This window comes from Engraulis encrasicolus, chromosome 21 (genome assembly GCF_034702125.1).
Source record: "Engraulis encrasicolus isolate BLACKSEA-1 chromosome 21, IST_EnEncr_1.0, whole genome shotgun sequence".
Taxonomy (NCBI): Eukaryota; Metazoa; Chordata; class Actinopteri; order Clupeiformes; family Engraulidae; genus Engraulis; species Engraulis encrasicolus.
Window position 1 is genome coordinate 14,214,206 of NC_085877.1, and position 20,000 is coordinate 14,234,205.

A 20,000-nucleotide genomic window follows, 5' to 3' on the forward strand; every position below is an offset into this window, starting at 1 on the left:
AATGATTATATGTTTGAGATGCTAATGCTGGCTCTAATCATCACTTCGACTAGATTATCCATGAACCTGATTGGCCAAGTGCTCAGCCAATGGTGAGCTTCAACAAGATTAGAACATTTTGTGCTGCATACTCTACGCTACTCCATAGGCCATAATGCCTGTCAGTCAGTTAGAAACTGGTTTGTTTTTTAGAGAAGGGGTGTCCAAACTTTACATGAAAAGTTCCCCCATACTGTATACCCATAGTCTATGTCTGTGTTTCAGAGCCTCATTAGGATATATGAATTAAGGATAACAGTAGTAATGTTCAGAGATGCAGTAGATTATTATAATGCAGCCCTTAACTAATGGGAATGTTGTTTAGTTTTTGTTTGTTTTGTTGTACATTAATTATTATTATTATTATTATTATTATTATTATTACTTTGCTTTTTCTTCCGACTTGCCGTGGACCCCGGCGATCCACGGCCCCCACTTTGAAAATCACTGTTTTGCAGGATTTACACATAGCGTAGGTCAGAGAACCGTTTACTTGCTGTTGAGAGGATGTTGAGATGTAGAAGTATTTCACAACATTTTTTTTACGGCCCTGCCACTGGGTTACTATAGGCTACTGGTGACCCGGGTTCGATTTCGGCCTGGGTCATTTGCCAATCCTTCCCTGTCTCTCTCTCCCCACTCATTTCCTCCTCCACTGTCCTCTCAAAAATAAAGGCAAAAAAGTCCTAAAAAAGAAAAAATGTTACAATATAGGCCTTCAATACAGAGCACAGATAATACAGCACCTATACACACACACTCACTCAAAGTCTCCCTCATTCCACCTCAATCAACCCCCAACTTCCCCACGTACTCAACAACATGACACGTCATGGCATCATTCACAAAATTACACCTCAAAATAGCATTTCATTGACACAAGACACTTGTTTTTCTGTGTTGTTTATGATTTTGGCAACGCCGTAGGTCGCTGTGTTGTTTTGTGAGCGTGCACTTGAGGTGTAATAATCACCCAAGGGCCCAACAACATTGTATGAATCACAACCTGTGAGTCATACTCAATAGCTCTTTACAGCAGAGCATGCAAACACCATAGGAGTGCAGACGCTCCATGAAAAGGAGAAACAAAACCTAGCATGGAGCCGGAACCTCCATTAGACCTCATAAGTGGCCAAGAACAAGGTTAACCATGATTTGTTCTCCCCGAGCAGCAAAAACAAAAACAAAAAAGACACAAGGTACTGCAAAGTGAGTTGTTTTCCCTCCACTTGTAAAGGACAAGCGTTCACAGGTAATATTATATTACAGTATACTTAGCTGCCTTTTTTTGTCCAGAGTGACACACAGTTATGTAGGATCAGTCCCCCAAGAGTAACGGGAGGTTATGGTTTCCTTGCTCAAGGCCATTTTCAGCCATGGATGAGGGTACAGGAGAGAATCTGTTATTTTACACTCCTCTTAGAGTACCCTCCCCATCCACATTCTTCTTTCTGGTATGTATGGCCTGTGACCTTCCAATGGGGCACCTATGTCACTCCCTCTACTTCCTGGTTCATGGGTCAGTAAATTGCAAAAAATATATATTTGGATTAGATTTGGATTTGTGGTGCATAAGTGGAGGTCCAAGATTTGGAGTGGTGTCGAAAAGCCACTCATTTCAAGCCCAGTAATTCTTTTTTTGACTCCCTCTGCCCCATGAACCAGGAAGTAGAGGGCATGACTTAGGTGCCCCATAGGCCTGAAGGCAACCTAGGACTTCCTCACCATTAGGCTGTGACTTCCCCATCAGGATTAATATTGTGTGTGTGTGTGCGTGTGCGTGTGCGTGCGTGTGTGTGTGTGTGTGTGTGTATTCGTTCGTCATCGTTCCCATGCATCGCTTGCCACATGAAATCCGGTGGGGCTCTAATCTGAGACACGTCCTATATTTGATTTTATCCAACCCTTTTCTAACAGGCTAATCCTAATAATGAATAAACACATCCTCAGATTGGAGATTAGATGAATTCACCTCAGATAGTGCACCAGACCGGTGGCAGAAATATAAGCTTGACTCATTTCCGGTGTTTGATGTGATTAACTTTTCCTGATGAGCAAACCATCTTTTAGGCATTTGAGATGATTAACGAAAGCAGTTGTGCGATGTGCCCAGGCAGAAGATATATGGCAGCAATGAGGCAGCATCTTCACCTCAGTCCAGGCCAGTGGCAAAAATACAAGCTTGACTCATTTCCAGTTTTGGATTTGACTCAACCATTTCTCCATCATCAAATACACTATATTAGCAAATGTATTCACTAACATGCCGTGACTCACAACTTAACTGAACTTAACTGCCATCACATTCCTAACCCATAGGATTCAGTTTGATATCGTTCCAGCTTTTGCAGCTATTACAGCTTCAACTAATCTGGGAAGTGTGTCAACAAGGTTGAGGAGTGTGTTTATTAGCGTGTGCATTGGCATTGCCCTAACAATTCGATTCAATTACGTTTTGGGAGGTAAGAATTTGATTCGAACCAATTCTATCCGATTCTACAATGTATTGCAATGCATTATATTTCTACTGAAAGCAAGGCAGTTTTGTCATCGGTTATAAGGCAATAGAAGCAGTCAGATACTGAACAACATTTTGTTGTCTGTTGTGTGTATCAGTCCTGAAGTTTTTGCTTTAATTTAATTTAAGTTAATTTGCTCCAGAAATGCCCACGGAAGTAATCGAAAGTTTTCGATTCGAAAAGCATTTGCCAATCGAGTCTTGAATTGTCCTGCCCCACATTGCAATGTATTGCCGAATTAATTATTGTTGACACCAGTAGCCTTTCTGAGCATTCATCCAAAAGCGCATTGGTGAGGTCACCCGCTCTGATGTTGGTTGAGAAGACCTGGCTCTCAGTCTCTGCTCTAATTAATCCCAAAGGTCCTCCATGTCTTTACATATGAACCTTGTTATGTGCACTGGTGCACAATCATGTTGGAAGATTAAGGAACATGCTACACACTGATCCCACAAAGTTGGGAGCATGGAATTGTCCAAAATGTTTGTAATAGCTACAAAAAGGTGGACCGATATCACATTGAACCCTATGGGTTAGGAATGGGATGGTAGTTAAGTTCATATGAGTCAAGACTGGCGAATACTTTTGGCAAAATAGTGTAAGTAGTCTAGAACAGCAGGTAGAGGAACCCACAAAATCAACTATGTGAAGTGCACAAGCAGACGAAACACAGTAGGGGGGTTATTCTATGAAGCCTGAAACTCCATCACCAGTTAGGCCAGGAGCAGAAATTCAAGCTTGACTGATATTCTAAATCCTTTCGCTACATGCTGTTCCAGTAGCAGAAGAAAATGTTCCTTGGTTGCTATCACAACAGCTGCTTTTCTAGTACATTTTCATTTGGTTTAGTCTTTTCCACTGAAACTTGAAATGGTAGTTGTATTCCAAGGTGTTCTTACCAGGAAAGTAGTAAAGCATTCTCTAGACCAGTGGTTCCCAACCTATGGGTCGGGACCCAACCTATGGGTCACCAAAGATCCACGGGGGGTCGCGAAGCCTTCTTGATTTTAAGGGGTTTCATTTTAATACCATACACAGCCCATTTTGAATAAATGACAAATGCATAGAAGCAACAAAATTTAAGTGCTACATTAAACATTTATTCTGTTTTTGAACAAAGACGAATTGAAGGAAACAGCGTATCACGTGACTCCCTCTCATATGGGAGCTGGGTCACCAAAGCTTACAATGGTAAAAATATGGGTCCCTGAAGAAAAAGGTTGGGAACCACTGGTCTAGTCCTTTCTTGTCAGAACCTACGGTTCCTCACTGCCAATAAAAATGTTCTTTAATCTTTTCAATATCTGCATTACAAGTGCAGGTAGTTTTTAAGATTGTGCAGGTCCTAACCGTGTTTTATGTAGCAAAAACATATATATTATCATGTACTGACACTATCATGTACTGAGTGTCCTTGTAGATAACCGTGGTAAATCGATAATCATGGAGCTGATTGGAATTTGTCTGTGTTCTTCTCAACGCGATATGGTTGGCATTTTGAAGTCTTAATTCACGTCACCAAGTTGAGGGAATGGCGCTTTATTGAGTTGTCTATTGCAGACAGTAGTGCGTGCTGTGCATAACATACATGCTTTGGTCTGTCACTTGCTTGTCAGAGAAATCAGCATCAGGAAAACAATCCCTTCACCCCTTGTGTCTGGACGCAAGTCATGTGAAACCGATGGGAAGGGATGTCAGTGTCATTTCAAAGAATAACACTGGCTTTCACATGATGTGAATCACTTCACATGCGGTAGACACACACACATACGCACACACACACATGTATGCACGCATGTACACACAGCCACACACACCAAGACTGGCTAGTTAGAAAATGACCTCTTTTCTTGGAAGGACCTTTTGTGTCCCAAACTGTATGTGCCCAAACTATAGGCACACAGACACACAGACACACACAGATACAGACACACACACACACACACACACACACACACACACACACACACACACACACACACACACACACACACACACACACACACACCACACACAGAGAGAGAGAGAGAGAGAGAGAGAGAGAGAGAGAGAGAGAGCGAGACAGAGAGAGAGAGAGAGAGAGAGAGAGAGAGAGAGAGAGAGAGAGAGAGAGAGAGAAGGGGCGAATTGTTTGCAGGGCTGCACAACAATCATCCCGGTGTCACAGCCACAGTCTCCTTCACAACCACCAGTGTATATACACGTATAATAATCCAATCAGAACACTGCTGTCCCTGTGGCAGTGTGCTCAGTCACCCTCCACACCCACACCCACACCCACACAAACACACACCCACCCAGACACACACACACACACACGCACACGCACACGCACACGCACACACACACGCACGCACACACACACACACACACACATTTTCCATCTCACTTGCTCTTACCTGTACGCTCTTATGCTCTTTCGCTCTCTCTCTCCCTCTCTCTCTTTTTCTCCCTCTCTCTCTCTCTCTCTTTCCCTTCTCTACCCTCCCTCTCCCTTTCAGTATGTCTCACTTCTCTCTCCTTCACAAACACACACACTCTCTCCTTCACACACACACACACACACACACACACACACACACACACACACACACACACACACACACACACACACACACACACACACACACACACACACACACATACACACACACAAGTCAACCCCCTCTTTCGGTCCCCATGAGGTTTGTGTCACCCGCCACTTTTACTCTCTCTCCGCTCCGCGTCCCTGACGCCAGATCAAAAGGTCAGTGCCGCATGGAGACCGAGAGACTTCTCCACAAGCACTCCGACACCACCAGTGGCAAGAGAATGACGCAGAGTGGGAGCTATTGTGTGTGTGTGTGTGTGCGTGCGTGCGTGTGTACGTGTGCCTTTCTGTGTGTGTGCGTTTTTGTGTGTGTGCGTGTGTGCATGTACTGAAGTACGTACATGCACATACATGAATGTGATGGTGCATGTGTAAATGGATGTGTGTGCCCGAGTGTGTGTGTGTGTGTGTGTGTGTGTGTGTGTGTGTGTGTGTGTGTGTGTGTGTGTGTGTGTGTGTGTGTGTGTGTGTGTGTGTGTGTGTGTGTGTGTGTGTGTGTGGACACTTGCATACATGTGCCTGTGCATGCCTGTGATGGAGGTGACAGTGCGGAGACAGCATGCCACGGCTCCACTCATTTTATCACTCCCACGTGTGTGTTTGTGTGTGTGTGTGTGCGCGTGTGCTTGCGTGGGTGTGTGTGTGTGTGTGTGAGTGGAGAAAATGTCGCCATGGTCAGGCATTCACCGGTGAGGTGTCCCTCCAACCCACCTCTCCCTCCAACCCTCTCCGACCCGCTCAAAAAACCACATCCACTCGGCCACCCACCCACTTACCACTCATGCACCATGTCCCTCCACTGTAATTTACCAAGCAGCGGGAAAGGGCGATGGTTGGAACACACACAACATGAAAGTGATGGTGGCTACGTGCTGACGGTGTGAGCAGGCAGAGTTATGTTTTTTCATTCTTTTTATTCTTTCTTTTTCTCTTTCTCTCTTTCTCTCTCTCTCTCTCTCTCTCTCTCTCTCTCTCTGTGTCTGGCCTTGGAGCTGCACCCAGGTGTGCACGAGAGGAGGGCCCAAGGTCAATTTGACTCACGTGGTGAAATCGGAGGCGTAAAATATTGGCATGGATTGTTCCATAATAGTGGAAACAGCTTAGTTCTCCACTGAACTCCCCCTGCGATGAAAACATGCATGAACAAGTTGTGTGGTGCACAGTCAAATTGGTTCCTGAGTTCAGTCGATAATCAGTGTTTTCTCGTCCCCCTATCTTTATTGTTGGGATTTTTAATTTTCTACCCAAGGTTTTGAGTGCATATTGTGGGTTTTTTTTCATCTCGGTATTAAACCTCAGGGACAATTTTATATTGCCTGTTTTTTTTGTGTTTCACCCTCAAGTCACAAAAGAACTTCGACGTCTCGCCAAGCGCTCATCTAATATCGGAGGCAATTTTATCCGTGTGTTATTGTGTGCGTTTGAATAAATGACCTCCATTATTTCCGTTGCATAACAGGAGTTTACATCACGGCAGAGAGAGAGAGAGAGAGAGAGAGAGAGAAAAACACCACTTATTTACCCATCTCTGACGCTTTAAATCGTTTTATCTTTGTTTGAACCTTGGTCGGCTATGTTGCTTCCGTATGGGGAGCCATTCTGCAGCTCGCTGACGATGGAAGACTGACGATTCAAACATCTGCTGAGCATATTGAGTGACTGCCGCCATCAGACACACTAGGCACACCTCCCATACCACCACCACCTTCACACCACCACCACCCCACCCCTGACTGTCGCCATCAGACACACTAGGCATGCTGCCAGTCCCCCCCCATTGACTGATGGGAGTTCTCTGCCTCTGCTCTGGAGGCCTGCGGAGACGCATCGAGTCGGGCACGTTCATCAGCCGTGTATCATTAATGCCAGGCATGTGACCGAGCATCGGGCAGAATTTGCGGTCTCTCTTACCTCCCGTCGATCCACCCCCCCACTCCCAAGCCCCCAGTTCCCCACTTTCCAATCCTCCAAACGACAGCACTTGCGTGCAGACACACCTCCGCATATTCACACACACACATGTGCACGCATGCATGCACACGCACGCACACACACACACACACACACACACACACACACACACACACACACACACACACACACACACACACACACACACACACACATACATACACACACACACACACACACACACACACACACACACACACACACACACACACACACACACACACACACACACACTGATATGCATAAGCTCATGCAAAAACAACTCACACAAACACACAGATACACTTATGCACTTACACACACACACACACACACACACACACACGCACACAGACACACAGCTACACTTCTTACACACACACACACACACACACACACACACACACACACACACACACACACACACACACACACACACACACACACACACACACACACACTTACTCTTGCACCACTCCACAATTCACCCCCCTGTTTCTGCATGTCAAGGGGCCTCTGGTGGTGGGGGGTAGTCACCCTCGCCGCTCCACCTCTGGCCCCGTGATGAATCACTCCCCTGCTGCCCTGCCCTGTCCTGCCTTGAATACACAAGCACCCACAAACACGCGTCGCACGCAAGTTTTATGCATAGTAGGGAGTGTTTTGCAAAGGGTTCACAAGTCAGTTTCCGCATCATGAAACACATGCCACGATGCGAATTGCATTGCAATTCATGTACAATCGCGATGCATAGCGATACCTCAGTAAATGTGTAAAAATAGGCTACAACAGCTTATTTGTCAGTTGCTGTGTAGCATTCATTAGTTAATATTGTCTACAGATATATTACCTGCTCTCTACAGAACAAAAGTCACCCAGTGGCAAATTCAATTTTATTATTATTAGTATTAAATCGATTGTCATGAATCGTTGTCGTATATCGTAAAAATAGGTATCACGACACATTGACGTGAATTTATGCAGTATATCGTGAAAATAAGTATCGTCATGCATTGTCATAACGTTTTTTTTGCACACCCCTACTACACAGTAGACAAAATGCAGTGGCAATGCTTAGAGAGTCAATTTTGGCCACAGAGTGCTCTCTAAGTGATGAATACACAAGCACACTCAAACACGCATTCAACTTTGATGCTAGCTAGATGCTTCATCTGGTATGCAAATGCTCATGCTAATTTGTATGGGATGAGATCGGGAAGAGATCGGAAGGGATGGAATGGGATTGGGTTTGGGTACAGGGTGAGGGGGTGAAGCAGGTTGGTGTTTGGGCAGAATCTTGTTCCAGAGTCCTCTCTAAGTGTTGGATTAACACTTGTGCAAATGCTGATGTGTTAACTGGGAAGGATTGGAGAGAGATGAGACGGGTTGAGTTTGGGCAGAGCATTTACAGCATATGCTAGCTTGGCTAATGCAATTTAACACTTAGAGTCAATTTAACGTCTTCTGGAGTGTTTTGGTCCAAGTGTTGAATTAGCATTTTACTGTGAAGCTAGCCTCATCTGGTATGCAAATGATAATGCTAATCGGGAAGGGTTGGGGATGAGATGCGGATGAAATAAGATGGGATAGGGAGGGATGGGTTTGTGTAGAGCACTGGTTCCCCCAAAAAAACTCTGCAGAGAATATTTATGTAACACACACACACACACACACACACACACACACACACACACACACACACACACACACACACACACACACACACACACACACACACACACACACACACACACACACACACACACACACACACACACACACACACACACACACACTCCCATGTTCTAAATGCCAAACATTGTTTGAATGTTTCAATATGAAAACCACAGGAAAAGTCATGTATTCAAAGGCATGTATTCAAGGTTTTATGCAAACCCTTCCTTCTCTCCGTGACCCTCCTGCCGTACCTCCACAGCCCCCTCAGTTTGGCATATAGTGTTGTGGAGGGTGAGGGGTATGGGGGGCTAAGCAGGTTGGTGTTTGGGTAAAAGACTATTGGCCTGGGGGCTGCATGAGCAGTGCACACGTTCAGGGACTTGGGGAAGAAATTGTAATATTAAATGCCAACCATTTTACAGAGGGCTGTATCCATAACATATTAAAATGTGCTGAACCATGGATGCAGGCATTTTTTGGGGGGGGTTGTTTTATTAATGCTTTCGCTCATCGTTTTGATGAATTGTCTGTCCTTAAGTAATAGCTTTTATATAACCTGAGGTCAGAAAAAAGAAACAACGCATACGTAGAGGCATACACATGCGCATACTCAGAAGTATGTGAAAAAGGGAACATTCTTTAGTGCTGTGAAAAAAGTGCAGTCAGTAAAATGTTCAGGTCTTTATTATCAAAGGATTGTTGCACATTCACAAGCCTCCCGGTTTCGTCTTCCATTGCTGTCAATTTCAAGTAATGTTATTGCCATTAAATCTGACATTTGTATGTCCATCCTCTGTGTTTATGAGCCATTTTGAACGGCATACATTACCCACAGCAATCACTGACATACTGTACATGACTCTTTATTTTTCATTTTCACTCATTACGACATGATAAACTCATAGCAGCTCTTTAGACATCACACTTTATCATTTTGTAGCTCTCTCAGTTGAGAACTGGCATGTAAAACTCAGGTCCGGGGGCCAAATCTGGCCCGCTGGGTCATTTTATTTGGCCTGCAAAATCATTTCAGATGTCTATTACAGATGGCCCCCATGCACCATTATGCGCCTACTGTATAACATGACTTGAACATGACATTTGTTTGTCACAGGAATGATTGGGCCTCTGTACCATCTCACACTTTTGCAACAGAAAGGCACATGTGAACTTTCATGTATGATGAGAATGAATGTTTGTGAAACTTGATTTTGAATATCAAGTGCGTGCATGACCCATTTTAATTTGGCCCAGGATGGCATTCAAGATTTTTACGGTGAATCCTCAGATAATTTGAGTTTGACACTGGTTTAGAGGAACAGAAGGGACATCTTACAAGGTATAACGTTATAGAAGCAAATCCACAAATTTGTCTGATATGTCGTTGTGTTTCCGTGACAGGTGCTGAAGAACCTCCCCCGTATCGAGGGCCGCCCAGGTGCCACCCTGCCGCCCCTTGACTTCGACGCCCTGGAGGCCGACCTGAAGGCCAAGTGGGGCGATGACATCACCGCTGAGGACGTGATGTCGGCGGCCATGTACCCAAAGGTCTTCCAGGAGTACAAGGAGTTCACCTCGCAGTACGGCCCCGTGGAGTGCCTCAACACGCGCCTCTTCCTGGACGGGCCCAAGATCGCTGAGGAGATTGAGGTACCGGAACCACTGGCCATTTAAGTTTAGCTCATGCATCGTTTCTCTTTCCGTCATTCTCTGTCTCTCTAGCTCGATTAGTCTCTCTCTCTCTCTCTCTCTCTCTCTTTCTCTCTCTCTCTCTCTCTCTCTCTCTCTTTCTCTCTCTCTCTCTGTCGCTCTGTCTACTTATATGGCTTTCTTGCTTTTCTTCTCTTTCTGTTTTCTCTCTCTCTTCCCCTTCTTGATTTCATTTTCACAAAATCCACATTGCAGTATGATAAACTATTCTCTCTCTCTCTCTCTCTCTCTGAGTCTGTGTGTGCGTGTCTGCTTACTATGTCTCCTTGCTGACTCCATTTCCCCCCTGCCCCAGCCCCCGTGTCTCCCGCTCAACCGTTCGCTCTCTCTTCCCAGTTCCTGATTGTTCATTGTTATATTCAAAATGTGCATTTATAATAGTGTTCAGCACAATACAGTCACCATTATAAGTGATAATCTGTGACATGCACTGTGTGGGGGGCAAGGGAACAGTATTCCACCAGCCCCCATTCATTTGATCTCTTTTACTGTCCCTGTTTCTCTGTCTTTCCTATCTTCCTCCTATTCACACTCATTTACCCTTTGTAGGCCTATTGTCTTCCCTTTTGTGCACTCCCCCGCCCCCCCTCCCGCCTGCTCTTGGTCTAGTTCTGTGTGGCTGTTTCTATGTGTCTGGACTCCAGACCGTACCCCCAGTCTCCTTTTTTATAAGCGTCCGTTCTCTCTCGCCTCTCACCTCTCACTCCAATGGAGAATAACCTGTCATGAAGCTATTCAAGGCCCCTGAAATTTGCAGCAATTTGGGACTTGTACCCATTCAGATGAAGGCCGCTGTTCTGTTCTGTTCTGTTCTCTGGTGTTTTCTTTTCACTGGCAGCATGTGGTCTGGCATGCTTTCAGAATTGGCGCAGATTGGTCGACCCCCAACAATAGCAAATAGCAATCTCAATCTTTTGCCAAACACAAAGTTTGAACTGAAGGTTTTATGTAATCTTGGTATCAGTGCACCATTTAAGTTCATATACGCCATTGGTCTGGCAATGACCTTCATGTCACAAAGTGCCATTAAACCAAAGTTCATAGAAAAGAGATTCTGAGAGGTGTGTCCAGTGGACATCTGTCAAACGCTCTTATGTACATTATAATTGTACAGAGCTGCAACCAGTTAGACCACCTGTCCCAATGATGTGCATGTAGAACCATTTTCCATTACTTCCCCATTTCAAAGGCAAACAAGCAGTAGAAGATAGACCAGTCATACTTGAACGTGGAATTCTCTGCAGCATCACAGGGAGCAGACCTATACCATAGACAATCAATTGGATTATTTAGGTAGATCTATGATGTACTATACTAGTATAAAGTGGAACCTGGTTATTTTAACTATGCAGATATTGGCTCTCCAATTCATGGCATGGCCATGTGCATGATCTAGCATTTCTAGCTGAATGAATGGTTGCCAAATAAGGGTATACAGTTGAGGACGATATTATTAGCCCCCCTCCTGAAATTAGACATCTCTCTTGATTTCTCAGTGAGAATGACCATTATGAACCGTTTCTGTTATTCTGGAAACAAATACACTGATGGAGATAATGTCCAATGAGTTGAATTTGGATTTTTCCATTTTCACAATGAGTTTAACAAAAAAGGGTAAAAATGGCAAGGACAAAATTATTAGCCCCCTTATCATTAATAGTGAATAGAGTGCCATTTATGAACCAAAACTGAAATCAGGCACTTTGATTAGCTGTTAACTATGTTGGCACATGTCCTACCAGGGATTTTGGCCCATTTTTTCATTGCAAATAGTTAACCTGGTCCAAATTGCATGGACCTTGAGGATGGGCATTCATTTTCAGCACTCCTCAAATACTATCTAATGGATTGAGATCTGAATCACAACATGATCATGGTTTTAGTAACCTTGAAGAACATTTGAACAATTTTGGATGAAAGTTTTGGGTTATTATCTTATTGAAATATCCAGTGAAGATATTAGCTTCCTCTAAGAGCACATTTTTGCATGGTCACCTTCCACATTCTATCATAATCTTCTGTATTTATGGTGCCATACACCCAAACAAGGTTTCCTGTGGCTGAGGCTGCCATAGAATGATGCTTCCACCATCATGTTTAATTGTGGAAACCATGTTATAAAGTTTTGAGGACTATCCCTTTCTTCACCTGACAGAAGCAGAATTCATGCATCAAAGCAGGTGCAAATGAATCTCATCAGATGAAAGCAGAGACTTTCAAAACTCATGTTTGACTTTCAAATGTTCATAGGCAAAGCTCAATAACACTCTGATATGCACCACCTATAGTAAAAGGGTTCTTCTGTGATGATGGCCCCAAAGCCCAATATGATGACAAGCCCTAACAGCTGTCTTTCTTGAAATTAAAACTCCAGGTGAGGCCAGGTCAATAACAATCATCTAGGCAGGTGTCCATTCCAATACTTCTTTGGTCTAATGAGACTAAGCAGTTTCCACAGTTACACATAGTGGTGGGGGAATCAAGTTTTATTCAGTGGGGGAATCAACTGTTATTCAGCCTCAGACACAGGGAGTCTGGGTCTGGATCTGGATTGCTGGGTCCTCCAACAACATTGTAACCCAAAGTAAACATTTAAATTAGTTCAGAGGTTCTTCAAGGACACTAAAACCATGATACTGGAATGACCCGCTCAAAGTCCAGTCCTCAATCCCACTGAGAGTCTGTGGCAAATGTCTATGCTCAGCATCCATGCAATTTGGACCAGCTAGAACACTTTGCAGTGAAGAAATGGGCCAAAATCCCTAGTGGGGCATGTGCCAACCTAGGTAACAACTGATCAAAGTGCCTGTTGTCAGTTTTGGTTCATAAATGGCGTCATATTGACTATTAATGATCAGGGGGCTAATAATTTTGTCCTTGTCATGTTTGCCCTTTTTGTTTAAACTCATTGTAACGACAGAAAAATGCAAATTCAACTCATTGGACATTATCTCCATCAGTGTATTTGTTTCCAGAATAACAGAAACGGTTCATAATGGTCATTCTCACTGAGAAATCAAGAGAAATGTCTAATTTCAGGAGGGAGGCTAATAATATCGTCCTCAACTGTATGTAAACATATAAGTGTTGCTTTGGGTTCATTGTCTTTCTCTCAATACTTGGTGGACTGGTCTTGGCTGAAAATGCCTGTCATGGTTTTTAGTCCAGGCCAGCCCTGCTCTAGGCAATCTTTAGGAAAATCTATTGGTAGTTAGATCTACTTTGTATAATCTTCCATGCAAGAGAAGTGTTACCATAGGTATTCAAGTCATGCAGATGTTTGCACCCCAGTAAGCATGGCACGCCAGTGGGCAGAAACTAGCGGCACTGTGGCTGGGGCTGTAGGCATACGTAGTGGATGAATGGTTGCCAAATGAGCCCCAGCGTGCGCTGTATGTAGCCCGCCAGGATGGATGCGCTAACCAGGGCACCTGTGCTGCCGATACTCCTTCCTACCACTACTACCGCTGCTACTGCTGCTACAGCTGCTACTGCTGCAACCAGGGCCGGATTAAGATGACCTGGGGCCCATAAGCTACAGGTTGCTCTGGGGCGCCCCCACAAGGCAAATTCCCCCCCCCCCCCAAAAAAAATTAGACAGTGTCATAATTACAAGCTAGGAATTCAGCATAACATGTCTAACAACTGTGCTCAACACAATAAGATGCGTTTTTAATATTGCATCTTGTTACAATTCTGCCATTTTTTTTTGTTTTGGTCAATCAGGGGCCCCCTGGCAGGTGTGGGCCCCTAGGCGGCAACCATATCTAGCCTGTTCGTCGATCCGGCCCTGGGTGCTACAGCTACTGTATGTGGCATCCGCATAAGTTGTTATGGCATGTCCCAACCCACTGGTGCTGATCGCTGGCATGCAGTCAGGCACCGTTGTGCTCCGCCACTCCCACCGATCTTCACTGCGCCCGGTCTCATCGGGGGGCAAAGATAGCATAACTGATAAGAGGCATTACGGTTGAGCGGGAGACATAGGGGCAGGGTGCAAATGGAGGAGTCAGCATGCAGACATAGTATACACACATGCACTCACAGATTCAGAGAGAGAGAGAGGGAAAGAGAGAGAGAGAGAGAGAGAGAGAGAGAGAGAGAGAGAGAGAGAGAGAGAGCGCTTTAACCAGCTCAGCAGGGGCTACACCATGGCTGAAGCCCTATCGCTCCTATTAATGATCCTCTCCACTTCTCCACCCACCCACCCCACCTTGTGATTTTTGTTTTTCCACTTATCCTCCTACGTTCCCTAATTCAGTGTCTATTTGTATGACTGGATGTTTTTTTCCCGCCTACTTCTCGGTTGCCATCTTAAAACTCGATGGGCATTTTTTCCCTTTACTTTCTTTCCTCTTTCTATCTGTCTCTCTCTCATTTTTTCCTGTCGGCTTTTCACAGCCACCGCTCTCAGTGGACGGCCAGCCAGCCAGCCAGCCAGCGAAATAAGACATTAGCTCTGGATGATTAGCGCAGATTAGCACATGCACTATAAAAAGAGCCCAGTGATGAACGTGCGCACCAAGCGATGGCTGACTTGACTTGACTTGACTTGACTTGACTTGACTGACTGACTGACTGACTGACTGACTGACTGTCGGGGTGTGCAGTCACTAAAATAAGCAGCGCCGTAGCACAGCAGCACCATCATTCTGTCACATGGCAGGGCAAGGCATTACATGGTCTAGAAGGCAGCCAAGAGGGCCCCCGCCCAGCAGTGTGTGTGTGTGTGTGTGTGTGTGTGTGTGTGTGTGTGTGTGTGTGTGTGTGTGTGTGTGTGTGTGTGTGTGTGTGTGTGTGTGTGTGTGTGTGTGTGTGTGTGTGCGCACACGCACGCACGCAGCACATGCAAAGTCTGCCCTCATTCATCTCTGTCGTTTCTCTCCCTCTCCACTCGTTCGTCTTGATCTGCATGTCGTTGAAGCGAGAGCAGACACCCAGTGCATACGCTATGCCTGCACTCTCTCTCTCTCTCTCTCTCTCTCTCTCGCTCTCGCTCCCTCCCTCTCTCTCTCTCTCTCTCGCTCTCTCTCGCTCTCGCTCCCTCCCTCCCTCTCTCTCTCTCTCCCTCCTTCACTCTCTCTCTCTGATTTGTTCTCTCACTCTTTGATTTGTGCTCTCTCTCTCTCTATCCCTCTCTCTCTTTGATTCACTTTCTTACTTCATTCCCTCACTATAGTGTATGTCTCTGTCTCTGTCTCTGTCTCTGTCTCTGTCTCTTTCTCGTTGACATGTTCTGTCACCGTCTCCCACTCTTTCTTTGAGTTGCTCTCTCACTCTCTCTTTCTCAGGATCAATTTCTCTCCTTCCATCTCTCACTCTTTCCCTTTTCCTCCCACACACATTCTTCTTCTTTCTTTTTCACTCTCTTTCTCTCTGTCTATCACTCTATGAAACACACACACACACACGCACGCACGCACACACACACACACACTCACATACTCCTCTCCCTCTCCCCATCTTACTCTTCCTCCATTTGTACTTGGCACTCGTCATTCTCTCTCTCTCTCTCTCTCTCTCTCTCTCTCTCTCTCTCTCTCTCTCTCTCTCTCTCTCTCTCTCTCTCTCTCTCTCTCTCTCTCTCTCTCTCTCGCATGCTTCTTTCAACTTGAGCAGGCCCATTATCATTCCCCATGTTCCCAGGTTCTCCCATCATGTCACCCTTTCTTCCCCCGTGTTAGAGTGGGGTGGTCTTAGTCATTCACTGACCCCTTTTGTGCCTCTATCAGATGATTCCCCTCATCTCCATTCTCTTCTCTTCTCTCCTCTTCTCTTCTCTTCTCTTCTCTTCTCTTCTCTTCTCTTCTCTTCTCTTCTCTTCTCTTCTCTTCTCTTCTCTTCTCTTCTCTTCTCTTCTCTCCTCTCCTCTTCTCTTCTCTTCTCTTCTCTTCTCTTCTCTTCTCTTCTTCTTTTCTTTGATCTGTCCTCATTTGTGTTCAGATCATCTTCCCTCCCATCTTCTTATAATACACTGGCTGATAAAGCAAGCTGGTAGATATGCTGCCTTTCAAAGGCACAGTGCTGTAACTAACTACATATTATTAATTTGAGTTTAGTCTGAAAATGGTCTTCATTACACCTCTTTTTATCTTGTGACGAAGCCTGGTGGTACAAATGGGTCCCGTTTTAGAGATATTGCCATGTCAAATATGCAGCAACTGCAGTATCCAACCTAATACCAATCCTTTGAAGGCATTTTCCCCATTTTGGGCAGTATGGAGTTTCGCAAAAGTATCTGGTTCTGAGAGTCATGGTCTGACCATCTCCCTTTTGCACGGTCCTCCAGTGGCGGCGCCAGAAATAATTTGTTGCCGTTGCTTAGCAGTTGCTGTATGAATTCAAGAGGTTGCTGGTCAAAAAAAAAAAAACTTGATCAAAACACCTATATTTAGCAGAGGCACTTTTCGGGACGGGGTGGGGTGGTTACGGTCCTGTACGAGTCAAGTTTACAGTACAGTAACAACAACACAGACTGAAACATTCAGTGCGAAGTCATTTGACAGTTGAACGTGCGCTCTCCTTGCAATCTCCCTCTCCCTCATACACGCACACACACGGCATCGGTGTGTTGTAAAGACATAGATAGGACAAGACAATATAGATAGAGGAACATCTAGACCAACATGAAAATAGCCAAGCGACATGTACACTGCTAGTCCAGGTGGCACTACGGCCACACAACATATTTACAATATAATTCTCTCAATCAACAGACCGTCAGCAGTCCCCCAACTACTAGGTTATCTGTCCTGTCAATAGTGTTGCACACCTCAGATCCACCGTCGCCACAGTACACTCCAAAGCATGCACATAAGTTCCGTGTTACGTCTCCAATGTAGGCCTATGTGGAATATTAATACAGTAGTTGCTATGGTTGATGATACTATTTATACTTCTATTAAGAGAGGGTCACACCAGGCTAATATAAACCCATCCTATGGCATGAGCCAAACCTAGAAGTTCTACTGCAAAACAAAATCACATGTGCCCTACATTCAATATGCTACGACGGGCACAGCACACTTAATAACCAAACGGCCTACCTTAAAACGATGTCTTGATCACAGGACGTCTTGAAATATTCCACTTTAATCCATACGATTTTACGCCAACACTGCTAGCAAGCAATGTGGAATATGTGCTAACTGTACATTGTATTGCTAATTCAGAACTGTGCAGGCTACAATGTTTTCTTCCGTTTCTTCAGACACATTGCCCACATCCAAAAGGTGTCATTTATAAATATATAAGGCTATGCTAATCATAATATTTTATTTTAACTAAAAGGAGGTATTACAACAAATTAATAAATCAAGAAGACACGTCGTGTGATTGTGATTCACAACACAAAATGAAAACGGAACTGTTTACTATAGAGATCTCGCGGGAGTAGACTGGATGACGAACTAAAGCTACGGCGTGCCTTAGGGACCAGACAGAACTACAGGTTGTAGTGTTGCTTTTACTTGCATTATATTTTATATATTTTTGACGAAAATTCAGGGGTTGCTCAGCAGTTGCTGATTAATTTCGAGGGGTTTCCGTAGCAGCCCTAAGCAACCCTGTGACGCCGCATCTGCGGTCCTCACATGTTACTCACTAATACATGCCTAATAACTGTCTTATAGTGACTTATAAAACATGTGTTCGGCAAAATAAATGGCCTTCTTAGGTCCTCATGACGATTATAATAATGATAAGATCAATGATAAGATTATTGGCAATACACTATACTACAAAAATACAGTACATTTGTGGATACACGCCTAACAAACGATTGATTTGCTTATCACATGTCAGACAGTAAATCACTTATACAAACAGAAAACATAATGTTCATTTCACTCTTTGGTCAGTGTAACATTTTCAGAGTTAATTCTACTCAATATGGTGTAAATATTAAGAGCTGTGGAGTTGAAGTTACACTGGCCACCTGCAGAATTTTGTACTGACTCTTTAGTCCACTGTAGAGTTATTTTAGTGCTGTAACTACATATTCTTTCCACAGTGTTGACTCTCTGGATGTGAGTCTACTCTGAAACATTCCCTTTTTACTTTGTGGGCAGGCAAAATAGGTTTACTTCACTGACCTGATTTGACCTGATTTTATGCAGAATAACAGGTAGTGTGCCTGGGCCAAGATTGCCCTGTTAATGCTTCATCATTGATATCAATAGGTTTCTGCACATAAAGATGCCATGAAACAAAAACAGAGAATAAAAAAGGCATAAATGCCTTAAAGGTGACCAGTTTTATGGATACTGTGACTTAAAGGAGCCACTTGGTCATCTTGTCGGTCGTTATTCCTTTCTGAATGATGTTCTCGCAGGAACCACAAGAAATGCTGGGCTCTTAAAATGATCCCAACAATCTGGCAAGGCCTGTACTTTTCCACACAGTGAATGGGGAGACACAAGAAAACCCAAAGGTGCTAAAAATGTATTCCTCTAGGTAATCCCCATGGCGAGAAACTGTTTGACGGATATTTTTGAAGAATTCTCAAATGTCTTTTTCTGTTCCTTCTCAGGTGGAGCTGGAGAGAGGCAAGACCCTCCACATCAAAGCGCTGGCCCTGGGCGACCTCAATAAGATCGGCCAGAGGGGAGTCTTCTTCGAGCTCAACGGCCAGCTCCGTACCGTGCTGGTCAAGGATACTCTGGCCATGAAGGTAAGCAGGGCACTCCACCACGGCCACAGTCCTCTGGACGCACTCAAATAACCTCTGAGGCAATTCTTTCCACACTCACGCGGATACACACACACACATACACAGACAGACAGACAGATAGACAGACAGACACGCCAACACACAGACTCACACACAGACCACTATAATCCTCTGGACATACTGTACTTCCCCTAACCTTCGAGTCGATCCTTTACACACACACACACACACACACACACACACACACACACACACACACACACACACACACACACACACACACACACACACACACACTAACACACACTGACACACACACAAAGACAGACAGACACACACACACACACACACACACACACACACACACACACACACACACACACACACACACACACACACACACACACACACACACACCGTTTTTCTTGTATTTTATTTTCTTCCAAATAAGCTGTTGTCTAACCTGTGGGGCCTTTCCCATCCATTACCGCAAGAGCATTTAAAAAAAGGAGAGTTATACATTTGCAAACACCAAGGCCCCTCAATACCGCCCGCCCTTTTTTTATTTCAAGAGCAAATTAATCCCATGTCTAAGCCGCTGTTCTTCCCCCTTTCATTTGTATCTGCACCTACCATTGCTGAATATAAAATAGGAGCCCTGATAAGGAACTGTCGGCTTCATCCAGATAAATGCACTTTACACGTGTCAAAGTGCACTCCTTGTACTTTTTAATCCCTCCATACACTGGGAAAAAATTAGAAAGCGACCCAAAAAAAAACTTTTCCGATAAGGAAGACATCTGTATTACAGGATTTTGAAAAAGGCTTTAACACGACCCCACCC

General features: G+C 44.5%; 1 protein-coding gene across 1 annotated transcript in view; it reads left to right on the plus strand.

Moving 5' to 3' along the window:
- Positions 1-20,000, plus strand: part of pcxb (pyruvate carboxylase b) — a 640,714-nt gene that overhangs the window by 615,108 nt on the left and 5,606 nt on the right. The window contains exons 19-20 of the mRNA XM_063186244.1: positions 10,177-10,425; positions 19,016-19,156. Coding sequence (XP_063042314.1) covers positions 10,177-10,425; positions 19,016-19,156 — 390 coding nt within the window. The remainder of the gene's footprint in view (positions 1-10,176; positions 10,426-19,015; positions 19,157-20,000) is intronic.